A 14,183-nucleotide genomic window follows, 5' to 3' on the forward strand; every position below is an offset into this window, starting at 1 on the left:
TCTAGCACCATGCTTCGTTTGTATTCGGATGACAACAAGGGCCTGAGCGTGTAGGTGTATTACTGTGTAAACTGACCGCAGCGATCCCGTCGTAGTGCTTGTCCTTTCTGTCGCATTTGTTTTCAGCGTTGTGCTCCTGCATATCCTCGGCAAGCTCATGCGCCATTTTTCAAAATAAGCGCGTTACGTACCCTTGCCCCGCGGATTTCAAGCTGCGAGCATAAACTTTGCGATGCCCAACGGTTTTTACAGCGATAACTGTCTATTGACTAATGAACGTATGTTCTTCAAAGAGGGTGCCCTTCGCCGTCACGGTCGTCTCGCCATCCTTTGCGACAGAACCGGGGAGCGTCAAGCGCAGCGTGGCGTGGTTCAATGTTTGATAAATGTATGGCTTGGTGCCGGCGACGTAGTTGACAAACTTTTTGATAAAGTAAGGGATCTCGGCAAGAACATCCACCTTGTCAATCAGTCCATTCATAGCCGCAGGCTTCCCAAGATCAAGTTTGATCTCTGCTTGAACAGGTGCATGATCGCCGCTTACCGAAGGGCCATCCCAGTTATACTGAATGCTTTGCGGTGCGTCGTACCCGGTGAACTCGTCGCGTGCACAATTCAAGTGTTGAATACGTGTGTTGCTGTGGCGAGAAGGAGCATCTTCAGAAGCATTCAGGTCGCGTGTTGCGCCAACCACCGCAATCAACTCGCCGCGATACACGACGGACCCAGAGGTAACGACTTGCGGCTCGCGCACCTGCATTGCACCATTGCTTCCTTTCTTGGCAATACCATAGTCGCGAGTCGTAGTAAACTCCATGAGAAGCGCACTCAGGCCATCGTGCTCTGTGCTTTGAAACGTACAAAAGTTCCAGCGCGCAGCAACAAGGTTGGGCCGCATACCTTGGATTGCCTGTACAAACATGCCCTGTCCAGTCGCCTCAATCGCCTGGCCATCGATCACAATGAGGCCATCAGTCTTGGCGTAGGGCCAGAAACGGTGGACCACATACCCGTGCTGGTTTTCCATGGAAGGGCCAAAATAACTAAACCCACCACACTTGCCATCTCCAAGCTTCCAGCCCGGCGCAGACGTAGGGCGCTTCATGGTGTACAAAAGTTGTACGTCCGAATCAAGATTTGCCTGGATGGCATACTCTTGTGTGCCGTCTGCGCCATCCTTTATAGTAATGGTAAACGCACTCGACTTGGACGATCGCTTGTCGTCCAGAGTAGTGAATCCATCGACATTCTTGCTCTTCCATACCTTCTTTCCTGTCGTGGGATTAAAGTACTTGAATGTCATTTGCACTTGGGGGTTCCACAAACTGCGTGTGAGTTAAAGAGGAGCAAACGTACCCAACGGGCGAGTAGATAATCTGACTCATAATGAATGATCCATCCGCAGTGACAGTGTACCACGTCTGTGTCTCAGTAGTAAGTCCAGAAGGACAAGTCCAGTTCAAATCCGTCTTGGTCAGAGGACCATTGATCGACGATTGCGGAAATGCGTCGGTCACGGGAAAAAAGTTCGTGCCGGACCCACTGGTGTCAGGGAGAGGCGCATCAGCCTTCGCATTCTCCGCTTCCGGTTGCGAAGATCCAGAGCTGTTTTGTGTGAGCACCGGCGTTGGTCATAGTACCTACAACCAAGAACCCCATCCAGACATGATAGGTCGTGCGAATGCGCAAAAATGGAGCGACGAGATGCGCAGCAGCCGGGCTTTCGGCCGAATTTATCGCCGCCAAGCGGCGTCTGTGCGACGTGCTGCGGTGCCTCCGGCAATGCGACTGCGCGCTAACGTGCTTGACGTTGGACTGTTTACTGGATTAGCACGTACGTCATTTTGCGGCACCATTGACAATTCAGAGACGGCAGTGGGCGTGGCTCGACAGTGTTATTTACAATTTACCCCTGACAATTTCCGGCTCATATGTCCAACCAGTCGCGAAGGCGTGCAGGTATGGGCGACGGTGCGCAGTGTACGTGCACGACTTTAATATTAACCTTGCAGTCAGCGCTATTTGAAGAATACCGCGTGGAGTCAAATCGGAACAACGAAATTACATTTGAAATTGCGACAGAAAGTTTTGCGCGTGTGCTGCGATCTGCGCAGGGAGCAGTCGAGGTTGTGCTTCGGCTTGGAAAGCGCGAACGTGAGCCTTTATTGAGCGTATCAATTACAACAACCACACACACAGGGACTCATTTGGATGTCACTCAGGAATTGCTTGTCCGAGTCTTGCGCAGCGGCGATATGCACCTCCTTAAGGAACCCATGTGCCCTACCCCAGATGTGCGTTTATAAGGCCGCGTGTACTGACCAGCTAGGTCTATATTGTTTTGCCTCCCTTGGCAGAAATTCGCGCGATCGCTGACCAAATGCGCCCGCTGTCGGGTCAGGCGAGCCTGGCGGCCAACCACGAAGGCACATTTAAACTCGCAATTCTTGACAATGAAGTAGTGGGCGATGTATCCTGGATGGGATTAGCACATCCACGTGTGAATGGTACGCATGCGCCTGTCGCAGCATTAACCAATACAGCAAATACCAGCGCGCCCGGCGGAGGTGAAGAACAGATACGGGCTACATCCGACTTTTATGAGGTCTTTATCAATATCCGCGCTCTACAAAGCGTCTTGCACAGCGCGCCATTTGCCAAGTCTACAATTGCGTGTTTATGCGCAGGTTCCTGTGCAGTCTTCTATGTATACCTCGCCGCACAAGCAACACGAAGCAGAGCATTGCCTAATGCTTCCACCGCCATTGGAGTGTTGAATGTACGTGCAACGGGGTATTTTTGGATAATGCTAACGCATGCCAGTTTGTCGTTGCAGGACTTGACTTGGACACGTGAAACCAATGCCAAGGCCATCGATCGCAAGCGCAATGCACTGTATCAAATATAACCCTAAACATCATTTCCAATAAGCTTCTTCGATACCAGTCATTTGTCTAATTAGATGCGCCCAAAAAAGGGAAGCTGCAGACGTCATATCATTTGCGCCAAGTTTGACTGTGCCATGTGGCACGACAGGTACCCTACTCATAAAATTGCAACATTGACGAATGGGCCGTCGCGCCCTGACCGACATGCGTACCAAATCTTAGATAAGCAGGTGGAGATCACCATTACCCAGATTGGACGGATCGGCTTAAGGAAGAAGTAGTGCAAAACACTCTGGAAATAAAATATTGTAAAAAGCGCTCCTGGTCGCGTTTATAGCAACCACCCCCTCCATTGGCATAAATACATTATCCTGTATACCAAACCGTTGACTGCAAAGCGAAAAACAAAAAGTTGTGCTCATCAACGCGAAGTCAGTCAGCGTCTGTTTAGCTTCAGTGGCGTTTGGGCCGGAGGGATTCTTTGCGATCTAGAAATCAGTCGCTGAAAAACTGTGGGCTTTCGTGATGCACAATTACCCGATTGACGAAAACCCACAGCGAAGACCAAGTTTTCACAAGGATGACACGCAATTTGATATTTCTAGGACAACGTCTTGGTTGTACTCTCAAGATAGACAGCACAGCGTCGATCCCCCACAGGCAATGACACTTGCTGCACATATGAATCAACATCAAGAACAGACGATGCACTCCGAAGGCGCCCTCTCTTCCAACCCGAATAGCACAACAGGTGTAGAAGCAGTGGGTTCGATGCGCCAAGGTATGGATATGCGCACCAACACATCCTCCAGTTATCCTTACGTGGCCCAGCGTTTGTCTCATGCTGGCGAGCAAGTCTTTTTGCCGTCTAATGTAGAGCGATCGCAGACTGCTGACCATGGGTTTATGCGCCCCATGTTCAGTGCCCCTTTTATCGGTTCCGGCGCCGAACATACTGCCGCAGCAATGAGCCTACCGTTGCCCACGATGGATCGCAGTTTTTACAGCTCAGCGATTGCGCAGCGCGAGCAAAACCGAAAAATAGGCATGTCTTCCCGTGTCTCCAGAGCAACTGTACAGGAAAGCATTGCGCGCGCTGGAGGAGCTACGCATGATCTAGCACCGCATTCGAGGTCAGCACATACACAATCTGGCCAGAATTCGGTAGACACGCCGCAAGAAGTTCAAATCTACACGACGGCCATGGCAACTAGAGGTCCTAACCGTGGTCAGGTGGACGCGACGCAAGGTAATACACATGTCTGCGGCAACGCGTATCCACCGCGATCCCAAGCCGACGTCGATGCATACGCGGGAGAGCGCTCAGTATCGGACGTATCTACACTCTTTATGGCTGGTTTTCCGGACGATATCACGGATCGCGAGTTTGCCAACATGTTTTTGTTCGCAAAAGGTTTCGAAGCTTCGATGTTGAAGTACCCTTCAAAGGAGGGTCAAAGCGGCGCCAACCGCGATGCGCAAGACGGAAACAGCGGCAGCGCTGGAGGGCGCAACATGCAAACGATTGGATTTGCTAAGTTTTCTTCGCGCGAGGAAGCATTGAATGCTCGCGATCTTTTAAATGGGTTTTGTATCGACCAGGACCGTGGTTTCATTTTAAAAGCAGAGCTTGCCAAAAAGAATTTGCACCAAAAGCGGAGTGCGCCCACGGCGTCTCGTAAGCGAAGCGTGCATTCAAATGCGCATATCGGTGGATATCCCAAGCAAATGCAGCAGCGGCAAGACTCTAGCGACACTCCAGCTGATCAGCATTCGATACATCATGGATTGTCGCAAGCATTAAAGATTCCTCAATTCATCTCCACTTCATTCAGCCCCCAAAACTCGACAGGGATTTATTCGCGTCATAGAATGGCTTAAAAATGCAGAGTTTCTCGGTCACAGCTTCGCACCGGGTCAACCCAATATCCCACGAACGCGACTACTGTGCAGCACATGTCTTACAATGCACCATAACTTTTATCGCAATCACGTGGATATTCCGAAGGTGCCCATACCATGGACCCTTTCGTCCCGAATTGACCTAGTCGCCAAAAGCGCGTTGAGGGTCGCACGGCCCTTCGAGAAAGTCACGTGGCAATGCTGAAAAGCTCTTGGCAGAATCTACGCATCGACTTAGTAAACTAAAGTCGTCTGGCGTGTCGCATGGCTTGGACGCCTCATTGAATGCGTTTGATGGCCACCCTTCGGATTGATGAACCTCAGAGAGACACGAAAAAGCACACTGGATTTGCAAACTCTACCTTCATCTGACGATATTGACACAACCACTCCACTCAGACACCAGCAAGCCGTGTTTCTGCGCCATCATAACATGCATGGAGTGAATGATCACGTTGATAACCATATTTTTAACAACCAAGCTACTGCGTTTCAGACACGTAAACAGCATGATAATGAATCGTATATGTAAGTGTCTGTGCATTATTGTTGCTGTGCTGCCTGGCTCCATCGCTCGTGTAGTATACAGCTTTGGTGCACTGTCCGCGTTCCAAGTACTAATGCACTTAGGCAATCGGCACTTTGTGATCGCGACGATAATAATGTGGACCTTGACATGGACGCGATAACGCAATTAGAGCATGCGTATGTGTGCGACCTTGACCACAAACTTACCTACAGCTCTTACAGCGCCGGATATGACGAAGGGGCGAAAAGAGGGCAGCATTTCGGAAGAATAGAAGGTCGGACACTGGGCCGCGAGAAAGGGTTTGAGCTCTGGGAAGAAATCGGATATTATCGAGGCACAGTGCGTATATGGACGAGAGTGATTCAAGAAGATTCGCAGTCTGGTCGCCCTTTGTACGTGCCCAAATCTGTCGCAACTGACGCAAAGAAGCCGCAAGGCGCTAAAACAACTTCAACATATCCATAACCTGGAAGTACTTATGAACGACATGCCGAGACAAAACAACTCGTCCACTTTGGAAGAAGATACAGAGATGCATCAGTTTGATGATGCCCCGGATCTACAAAAACTACTTGAGCGTATCCGTGCGCGGTATAAACTTGTACGTACAAGTCTCGGCGGCACGCCACCCCTATACGCTTCGCGCACGTCAACAGAAGCAGCTGATGCTCTGACTCAGTCGGTCGATTCCCTGGGGCATGGGATGAATGCAAAACAACAAATGGCCCAGGTTGCGGGACAGTTTGTAGACGTCAACCAATTACGCTACTAAAACGACCCTTGTATTTTCTGTGCAGGTAGCCTCCACTTGTTCGCGCACCGACGCAGCGTGATTATTGGTACTGGGAGGGTGTGTCTCTTGATTCTTGGCATAATCACTTTTGCTAGCTCAATGCTTTCCTATCATGCATAGTCATTGTACACATCAGGCTCATACGCACGGACATCCTAATGTTTTGCTGGAACCTTTTCAAACCGCGCAAGAATGGGATCGTATCATGAAAGGCAATGGTGGACCTGTTGCAAAGGTAGCCTTCCTTGGACTGCTTACCAACGTTATGCTTGGCCTAATGAAGGGCTTAGCAGGATGGACGCTGAACAGTGCAGTGCTTGTGGCAGATGCTAGCCATTCCATAACTGATACCCTTGGCGACATTCTCACACTATTTTGTCTTTGCAAGGCTCAAAAAAGGCCCTCGCCGGAGTATCCATTTGGATACGGAAAACTTGAGGCCGTGGGCACTGTTGTGATAAGCATTATGTACTTACTTAGCTCTGTCGGCATTGGGCTTCATTCATGCTCCCAGCTGCTGGTTTTCCTTCCGGAGTCCTTGCTCTATTATGTCCAGCTGTGGATAGCTGCGCTCTCTTCCATGCTGGCAGTGCATGACGACCATGGCCATTCACATTCACATTATCACCATGAAAGCCTTGTTGATCCTAAAGCGCTGGTTTTTGTTTTTATTGGAATTGTGGTGAAGGAGGCGTTGTTTCGATACACGCGCAAAGTAGCGCGTACTTCGCGCAGCTCTGTACTTGAGGCCAGTGCGTATCATCACCATATTGAAGGTATGAGCGCGATAGCGTCTTTTATTGCCATTGCTGGGTCATGGTATGGGTTGACCCTGTTAGATCCACTTGGTGGCCTTGTGCTTGCGTTGATAAACGGAAGAGAAGCGTTATCGCTACTGGTATCTTCCTTGCAGCAGCTGTGTGACCACAGTGTTTCTTTAGACACACTTCGAGCTATTGAAGCGGCCATGGACGAGGCCGAGACATCTACGAACCTGCAGCAAAAGCACCCCTTGTTTACTTGGGACGAGGTCAAGGCGGTGAACTCTGGCCCATCGATCATAGCCTATGTTCGTCTCCGATTCGAACGGGACGTTTTGCTGGCAGATGCATTGGCTACCGAACAATTCGTGCGCAAAAGCGTGCAGTCTGCATACCCCGCCGTACGTATACCTGACTGATACTAACCGACGCAGGTAGCAGTACTGTATACCACTGTGGTAATATAAGGATTCAGATAATGAATATCACGCTACGTTACTTTTTCTCGTCCGGGATACCCTCTGGGTACCCTGAATAAGGCGAAGGCTTGTAGCGCCAAGGCACGCCAGACTCGTTCAAACGTTTTTCAGCCTCCGGGGTGGCCCAGTGACGCACACTATGGGTTAGAAGTTGCGCGTAAAAAAAATACGCACCTGCGGTCGGGCTTGAAGTAGTAGAGCACGCCAAAAGCAACCATACCTCCGTACATGCCAATGTACCACATGTTTTCCCAAGCCTGCTTCTCACGCTTTTGGCCTTTGGGAGGGGGCTATTCGCAATAAATGTCACGCATTATGCGCAAACATAGTGGTCAGTAACGGAACGAACACAGTCAAAAGTGTAATATGTACCTTTTCACCGAAGAGATGGCCTGGGTGTTGTCAGCATCGTACACGCAAACTATACATACCGGACGGCTCGTTATAACTAGGCGCACCACCGGCATAGCGGCGCTGGCTCATATTAGCAGCACTGGGCAAAGATAGCAATGCGCGATAACGCGCACTGCCAACGTTGCCTACGCGAGCAAGCATGACCAAGACAAAGACGGGCGGTGAGTCGAGCCGCGGCGGTCTCCTGATGCGACACGTGACATAACAAACCGGACAAAACGAGGAAATATGTTATCCATCGGCGTTACGCAACTCCGCCAAAGTGGGCAGTGTTGCATAGCATACGCCACTCGCAACACCCCTGCGGTCGAGGAAGCCAGCTTGTAGGCACCTTGGCGCATACTACCCTGTCAAGGATGGCCACCACATTAGAGTCACCTATTACTACGGTCTTGTCGTTGGACGGTGTACCCAGAAGTGGATTAGTGGAGTACCCCACTTCTGGGGAAGGCGCAGTGTCCGATGCTATCGCAGAGGAGGACATTGATGATGAGCTCGATGATGAAGACGATGAACATGAACATCACCTACAAGAGGTGGCGCCTGAGATTCTCAACGAGGTTATTATACGCTCGGGGTATCTGTATAAACGCGGTGAAAAGCGCAAGGTACGTACGTTCCAGGACCAAGCATCTGACGCGCAGACGTGGAAAAAGCGATGGGTTGTGCTGCGCGCGTCGCAACTAGCATTCTACAAAAACGACAAGGTATGATTTTTCTACGCTGAGCTTACCTGCAGGAATACATGACCATGAAAGTGATCAATGTCAGTGACATTCGCGCTGTTGTGCCCATCGAATTCAAGCGCGTGGGACTGACGGTTGGTATCGTCACTGCGAATCGTACGCACTACCTACGTGCAAACAGCAAAGAGGAAACGCTGGCGTGGCTTGAAGCGATGGATCAGACGCGGTCGTTGATTCAAGAGCAAAACCCCACCGCCGGCATTGCCCACCAACTTAGCCACACGGCCATTGGGCTTGCGGAAGAAAAACCCAAGATCGCCAACAGGTCCATGTTTGTGATGCGAACCGAACACTCGCCGTTTTCGATCGCGAGGTCCGTTTCTCCGCCCCCCAACATCTTGCAGCTATGCGATGATGGACATGGACCGGAGTCATTAACAAAGCTCGCGGAGCGCCGAACATCTTTTTCTTTGCCAGCAGTCTCACCTTCCCAGCACGGAGACGAGAATGCCGAGGCCGCGAGGCTTGCACAGCAGCTCCATTCCGTTGCATTGAGTAGCTCGGAAGAAGAAGGGGACATGGAGTTTGTAGGCGTGGACAGAGCCATGCTCCTCCCGGCAAGTGTGGGCACTGGGACACTTGCCTCGGGCACAGCGCCTTTGAATACAGAGCATGTCGAGGACGCCAACCGTGTCATTGCACAAGGCTATCTTATGAAACAAAGCAGCAGGCGCAAGCAGTGGCGCAAGCGCTGGTTTGTTCTTACTGTCAACACGCTGTATTACTCGCGGAGCCACATGGATGAACGTGTGCATCGAAAGCTCCCTACAGCGATGATTTTGGATGTGATGGAATGCAGCCCCACAGTGCTGCCAACCGACCATGGCCCTTTGAGTAGTTTGCGTGGCCTGGGTGCGGTTCCATTTAGCAATGTGCCGATGAGCCTCAGTCCCCCTGATCCCTGGACGGTGGTGGCAGGTGGACGCCATGAAGAGCAGGGCGCGACTGCGGAGACGAGCAACACAGTGAGTTTTCCCTCCACCCTTGGAAAAGCCAAGCGCAGTGCAGAACACTGTTTCAAGATCATCACCCTCAAGAGGACCTTTCTTTTGTGTGCCCCGACGGAGGAGGAAGATATTAAATGGTTGAGTGCGCTCCAAACTATTTTGAACCGACGGCGCAGTGCTTCAATGCCGCTGCGTTATCATTGATGAAGATCGTGTACGAAGGCACGATACCATATGAAACTACCTTCTTTTAGTTGAAGTATTTCAACAGCCTTACATACCCTCGTTAGCTTTCTGAATGACAGACGCATTATGATTACTACACTGCCTCGTCCACGTTGAGCGACTGCGGCGCGTCGGAAAGGTGCGACACATCCGCCCAGCGCACGATCTGGGCAGGAAAAGTGCTCATATCAACCTCAGAGATACTGCAATTCCAAAACCGCGATGGTTTCGTAGTTTCGCTACACGTCGCATGTCCATTGGCAAGCATCACCGTGTTGACCAAGGAGCTCAGCGCCGCGCCATGACTGACCAGCAAAATCGTCCCTGACCCGTTTGGCCCCATTTCACGCCGCAAGTCGTCCCAAAAGTGCGCAAGACGTTTGGTGACGCTGGCGGAGCTTTCAATGCCCTCTGTGTTCTCTGGCTTCTCTCTTGGGCCATTGTACTGGACACCCTCCAGCACGCCGAAATGACGCTCCATCAGACGCGGGTCTATCACGAGCGGAACGTTGGGATGATGCTTTGAGATTGCGCGTGCAGTCTGGCGTTAGTCGTCGTGAGACGTACATGAAGAGCGCGTTGCAATGGGCTGCACACAATTCGCGTAATATGCTCTTTCTGTAGCGCCACGCCCGTCATTTCGGCTTGTTCAAGCCCCTTGGCATTCAGCAATGTGTCCTTTTGGCCTTGGATAATCCCTAATACATTTTCGTTCGTTTCGCCATGCCGCACAAGCAGGACTCGAGCAGCGCGCGCCATGGTCGCAGCCAAGCTTCCAACCTCCACTTTTTGGCGTGGTATACCCCATCGCGTGCATGATCAGTACTGGGAGCCAGCAGACGCTGGACGGATACCAAGTCTCACTATTGCTCATCGTCACGTTTCTGTGCCAGGTGCCGAACCTTGAATCAGAATCTACGGCGCATCGCGTGCTCTTTTTGTACCTTGCGCGTGCATTGGAATCGGTACGCTCGCCAGTCCCTAACGCTAGCTTGATTTGCCGCCCAGCCATCTCGCAGACCTCGAGCGACAACTTGGCTATCTTCTTTCCCAGTATCCGGAAACATGTGTCGAGCTTAAAGCATACCTGCAGCGTGCCTTTGCCGCGCTGCACGGCATGGATGGCCTGATTGAACTTTTTCACGCAAAACTGCTCGATTGCATCTATCTGCAGCACGAAGACGCTTCGCAACCTGCGTGCCAGCTACTCGATCGTCGTTCGTTTCTTGGAGTATATGTGCGGCGCTCGCGCCTCACCTTCGATATGTTGCTCGACGAGGAGCGGCGCCAGCTTGCAGACATATGCAAGGCCTGGCGCAGCGGCCGTTCTGACACGTCGGTCGACGAGTGGGACAAGACTCCCCAGGCACGTACGTACAAGCTGTGGCGCACAGGAGTGCACAGTGGTGATTATGCCATGGCAAAAGACCAGCTGCATGCGTTCTTTGACTTGACCATCCCCGGGTGCGACCAGGAGCTGCACCAGCATGCATTGCTCAACCTGGCCAAGTTTCACATTGACACGGGCGGCATCCCAGCCGCGCGCACCACTCTTGATGAGGCCATCCTGCTTGCACGCACGGTCGGCGATACAGAGTGCATGCGTGCGTGCGATGCACTGCTGGAAAAGCTGGCGTATTATGCCAGCGGCGCCCCGGATCCGCATGCATGGCTATTGACGCGGCGTGATGCACAGGAAGCACTCGCGGCCGGTGCATACTCGCCCCTACTACTCTGGAAAGCAGCGCAAGGAGGCCAGCGCGGACAGCCATTGCTCGCTCTTGTGCAGACCATTGCAGATGCAACGTGGGCGTCGCGCCATGCCAAAAACGACGTGCATCTCCCTGGCCTCGACTGGGAGCCGCGGCCCAGCGTTGAGCGCAATGCTGCATGTTCGTCAGCGCTGCTTGCACGCCTATGGCTCACGCTGGGCGTCTCATCTGTGACAGAGGCGTACGAGGCGCATGTAGCCAACCTTGCGTACGCCAAGCCCTACGATTGGGACGATTTGCGACTGAGCACTGCGGCGACGTGTGCGTATAGAGTACGTTTGCCGAACTACTTACCTGTAGCTTGCCGAGGGCGGTGCGTACGACGAAGCGGTGCAGGCCTTGGTGGATAAGTCTACCGTGTCCCTTTTGCACTCGATGCGCCAACGCAAAGCATGGCACACGTCTGTCATGGACATTGTGTATTTGCGCGCGCGCCGACAAGCGCATACCGCCACGTTGCGTGCCTTGCAAACACTATACCCCCACTTGGACGCAGCACTTGCACAGGAACCGCCCTCGCACGCACACACGGAGCAGCTGCTGGACGAAGCGAGGAGCATTTTGCGTGCTGAGCAGCCGCAGCAGTGCTTAGAAGTGCTGATGAAAGCCATCGCTGCATCAGAGCAGCAGCACCTCTTTCCGCTGCACCGCGCGGGACTGGCCGTGCTTGCAGAAGTCATGCTCACCGGACTGGACATGCCGAGAGAGGCCATCAAGATTGTGGAAGAAATTCTTCCGCATGCCCTTGCCGACACGAATGTGGAGCGCCGCGCGCATGCCGAGAGCGTGTATGCCAAGTGTCTCTTGTCCAAGAAAGATGTACGCGGCGCGCGTGGTTGGCTTGTGCGCGCAGAAAAAGGTGCGTGTGGCGAAGCTAATACCAGATTTCGCCAAGACAGAAAATGTGCGCGAGCAAGCTACGTGTCTCTATTTGCTATCGCGCCTCGCAAAGCACGGCGGCGACGATGCGCAGTCTAGTCATGCCTTCGCCATGTACGAACAGGCGCGGCGCCAGGAGCACGTAGCAGCCACCGACGCCGCGCCAAGCGCGTTTTACGCTGCGCAGCACGCATTTTGCCTTGCCGTGTGTTCCTCCACATCGGCCGAACGCACCGGTTAGATGACTAAGACGGCACTGCGAAGCAAGCCGGCGCTTTCTTCTGCATACCATGTCCTCCGTTACTCTCCTGTCCGTGGAGGACGTCGCGAATACGATTGAGTATGCATCCGCGAACATGAACGAGCACGGTTGGTCGCACGAGGCTTTTAAAAGCACCCAGGTAAGGCTTACGCACCTCGAGCGCGACGGCGTCGTTTTAGGCTCGGGCGAACGCGCAAAGAACGAGCGCCCAAAGCGTGCGTTCAACACCGAGGTGCGTTTCCGCCTCGTTGTGCAGCCGCACATGACCAACTCTTTCGGCACCATGCACGGCGGCTGCATGGCTACGTGTATTGATACATTGTCGTCCTACCTAATTGCACTTCACTCGAGCATGGAAGTCGGCCAGCCTTGGCTCACGTTTGGTGTGACGCAGTCGCTCTCCGTACAGTACCTCGCTCCTGGAAATGTGGGCAAGTGGCTCGAGTTTGTCAGCACGCCCATGTCGGTCGGCAAGTCGCTTGCAGTGATCTGCACGGATGTGTATGAACTGGAGGGAGAGAACGGCGGGCGTACGCGCCGCATTGCGACCAGCCAACACGCCAAGGTCGACGTCAGCGGCCGGCTTTCTAAGATCTAGAGGTTAACGGCGCATGCCGCTGCGATTGCCTGGTCGGTTCGAATGGATGCACACGTTTGCAAAATGGCCGTACTCCCCGCACTTGTAGCACAAAACCTCGCTTAGTTCTCTTCGACTCGCCCCCACTTCTTTTGCGCCCGCAGCGGGCATTTTTCGCGCTTCTTCCGCGGCGGCCCACGCCTCGGCAGACACAATAGCGCGCCCAGTGCGTGAATCGGTGGGCAGTTCCTGAATGCCAGGGCCGCCGCCAAACGCCTCGGCAATGGACAAGGGACGGTGCGTGAGCAGCGGCGTGGCGGCACGCGATTCAGGCGTCGGTATACGTGCTTTGATGCTGGCGTCAGTCAGCACCTTACGTACTGTCCCATGTTGCAGTCTGGACCGTTTGGACAAAATCCCGCAATATAGTAGGGGCATGCGACCTGGCGCACATGCTTTTTGGGGCAACGAGGACCTGGTGTAAGTGGCGTGTGGCACGTACCCAGCTCGCAAAATCCGCGCTCGTAGCGCTCGCATTCGCGCCGCTTTACGCCCGGGTCAATATGTACATAGAGGCATTCGTCTGCAGAGTTGCAAAACCCAAACGTTGCGTAAAAGCGGCACTCGGGCATTTTGCGCAAGTCATATTCGTGCAAGTAGTCGCACTGGTCGCCTTTTTTGCACAAACTACGCAGCCAATGCTTGCACACGGTCCTGCGCGACTGGTCGCGAGTGGTATTGTGTGGCGGAGCAGGTTTCGTCACGGCATGCCGCAGCGGACACGCACTCCCGCGATCGCACGACCCTTGTGCAAAACGCGGGCACATTTTATCTGCGGTATCGACATTAATGTTTAGCTCGCGTTTTACAAACGGCTCAAAAGAAAACTCGTTATGCTGCCAATCATCTTCACTGGGAGGCCTCCGTTGGCGCAGACTCGTGAACAAAGACGAGGTCGCTAGAATGGGTACATGGTCCACAGGGAGTGCCAGTATATTGGCCATCGTCG

General features: G+C 52.9%; 9 protein-coding genes across 9 annotated transcripts; 5 read left to right on the forward strand and 4 right to left on the reverse strand.

Annotated features, from left to right (window-relative positions):
• Positions 1 to 262: 262 nt before the first annotated feature.
• On the reverse strand, positions 263 to 1,843 carry SVF1 (Putative cell survival pathways protein; the record flags this gene model as incomplete). Its single annotated transcript, XM_056205413.1, has 3 exons — positions 263 to 1,325; positions 1,357 to 1,605; positions 1,839 to 1,843. 3 exons carry the CDS (start codon positions 1,841 to 1,843, stop codon positions 263 to 265), a joined length of 1,317 nt encoding a protein of 438 aa, XP_056061388.1.
• Positions 1,844 to 3,593: 1,750 nt separating this feature from the next.
• Positions 3,594 to 4,769, forward strand: MVES1_000556 (uncharacterized protein; the record flags this gene model as incomplete). Its single annotated transcript, XM_056205414.1, has 1 exon — positions 3,594 to 4,769. The coding sequence occupies one exon, from the start codon at positions 3,594 to 3,596 to the stop codon at positions 4,767 to 4,769; it is 1,176 nt and encodes a 391-aa protein (XP_056061389.1).
• Positions 4,770 to 6,317: 1,548 nt separating this feature from the next.
• On the forward strand, positions 6,318 to 7,292 carry MVES1_000557 (uncharacterized protein; the record flags this gene model as incomplete). Its single annotated transcript, XM_056205415.1, has 1 exon — positions 6,318 to 7,292. One exon carries the CDS (start codon positions 6,318 to 6,320, stop codon positions 7,290 to 7,292), a length of 975 nt encoding a protein of 324 aa, XP_056061390.1.
• Positions 7,293 to 7,368: 76 nt separating this feature from the next.
• MVES1_000558 (uncharacterized protein) lies at positions 7,369 to 7,835 on the reverse strand (the record flags this gene model as incomplete). The annotated part of the gene is made up of 4 exons (XM_056205416.1): positions 7,369 to 7,489; positions 7,527 to 7,642; positions 7,725 to 7,744; positions 7,784 to 7,835. 4 exons carry the CDS (start codon positions 7,833 to 7,835, stop codon positions 7,369 to 7,371), a joined length of 309 nt encoding a protein of 102 aa, XP_056061391.1.
• Positions 7,836 to 8,122: 287 nt separating this feature from the next.
• On the forward strand, positions 8,123 to 9,663 carry MVES1_000559 (uncharacterized protein; the record flags this gene model as incomplete). Its single annotated transcript, XM_056205417.1, has 2 exons — positions 8,123 to 8,473; positions 8,506 to 9,663. 2 exons carry the CDS (start codon positions 8,123 to 8,125, stop codon positions 9,661 to 9,663), a joined length of 1,509 nt encoding a protein of 502 aa, XP_056061392.1.
• Positions 9,664 to 9,778: 115 nt separating this feature from the next.
• Positions 9,779 to 10,443, reverse strand: MVES1_000560 (phosphoglycerate mutase (2,3-diphosphoglycerate-independent); the record flags this gene model as incomplete). The annotated part of the gene is made up of 2 exons (XM_056205418.1): positions 9,779 to 10,225; positions 10,252 to 10,443. 2 exons carry the CDS (start codon positions 10,441 to 10,443, stop codon positions 9,779 to 9,781), a joined length of 639 nt encoding a protein of 212 aa, XP_056061393.1.
• Positions 10,444 to 10,499: 56 nt separating this feature from the next.
• MVES1_000561 (uncharacterized protein) lies at positions 10,500 to 12,576 on the forward strand (the record flags this gene model as incomplete). Its single annotated transcript, XM_056205419.1, has 4 exons — positions 10,500 to 10,649; positions 10,676 to 11,728; positions 11,757 to 12,315; positions 12,341 to 12,576. 4 exons carry the CDS (start codon positions 10,500 to 10,502, stop codon positions 12,574 to 12,576), a joined length of 1,998 nt encoding a protein of 665 aa, XP_056061394.1.
• A 49-nt stretch (positions 12,577 to 12,625) lies between these two features.
• On the forward strand, positions 12,626 to 13,195 carry MVES1_000562 (uncharacterized protein; the record flags this gene model as incomplete). The annotated part of the gene is made up of 1 exon (XM_056205420.1): positions 12,626 to 13,195. One exon carries the CDS (start codon positions 12,626 to 12,628, stop codon positions 13,193 to 13,195), a length of 570 nt encoding a protein of 189 aa, XP_056061395.1.
• A 3-nt stretch (positions 13,196 to 13,198) lies between these two features.
• Positions 13,199 to 14,178, reverse strand: YTH1 (RNA-binding component of cleavage and polyadenylation factor; the record flags this gene model as incomplete). The annotated part of the gene is made up of 3 exons (XM_056205421.1): positions 13,199 to 13,529; positions 13,556 to 13,649; positions 13,677 to 14,178. 3 exons carry the CDS (start codon positions 14,176 to 14,178, stop codon positions 13,199 to 13,201), a joined length of 927 nt encoding a protein of 308 aa, XP_056061396.1.
• Between the last annotated feature and the right edge of the window lie 5 nt (positions 14,179 to 14,183).

This window comes from Malassezia vespertilionis, chromosome 1 (genome assembly GCF_029542925.1).
Source record: "Malassezia vespertilionis chromosome 1, complete sequence".
NCBI lineage: Eukaryota > Fungi > Basidiomycota > Malasseziomycetes > Malasseziales > Malasseziaceae > Malassezia > Malassezia vespertilionis.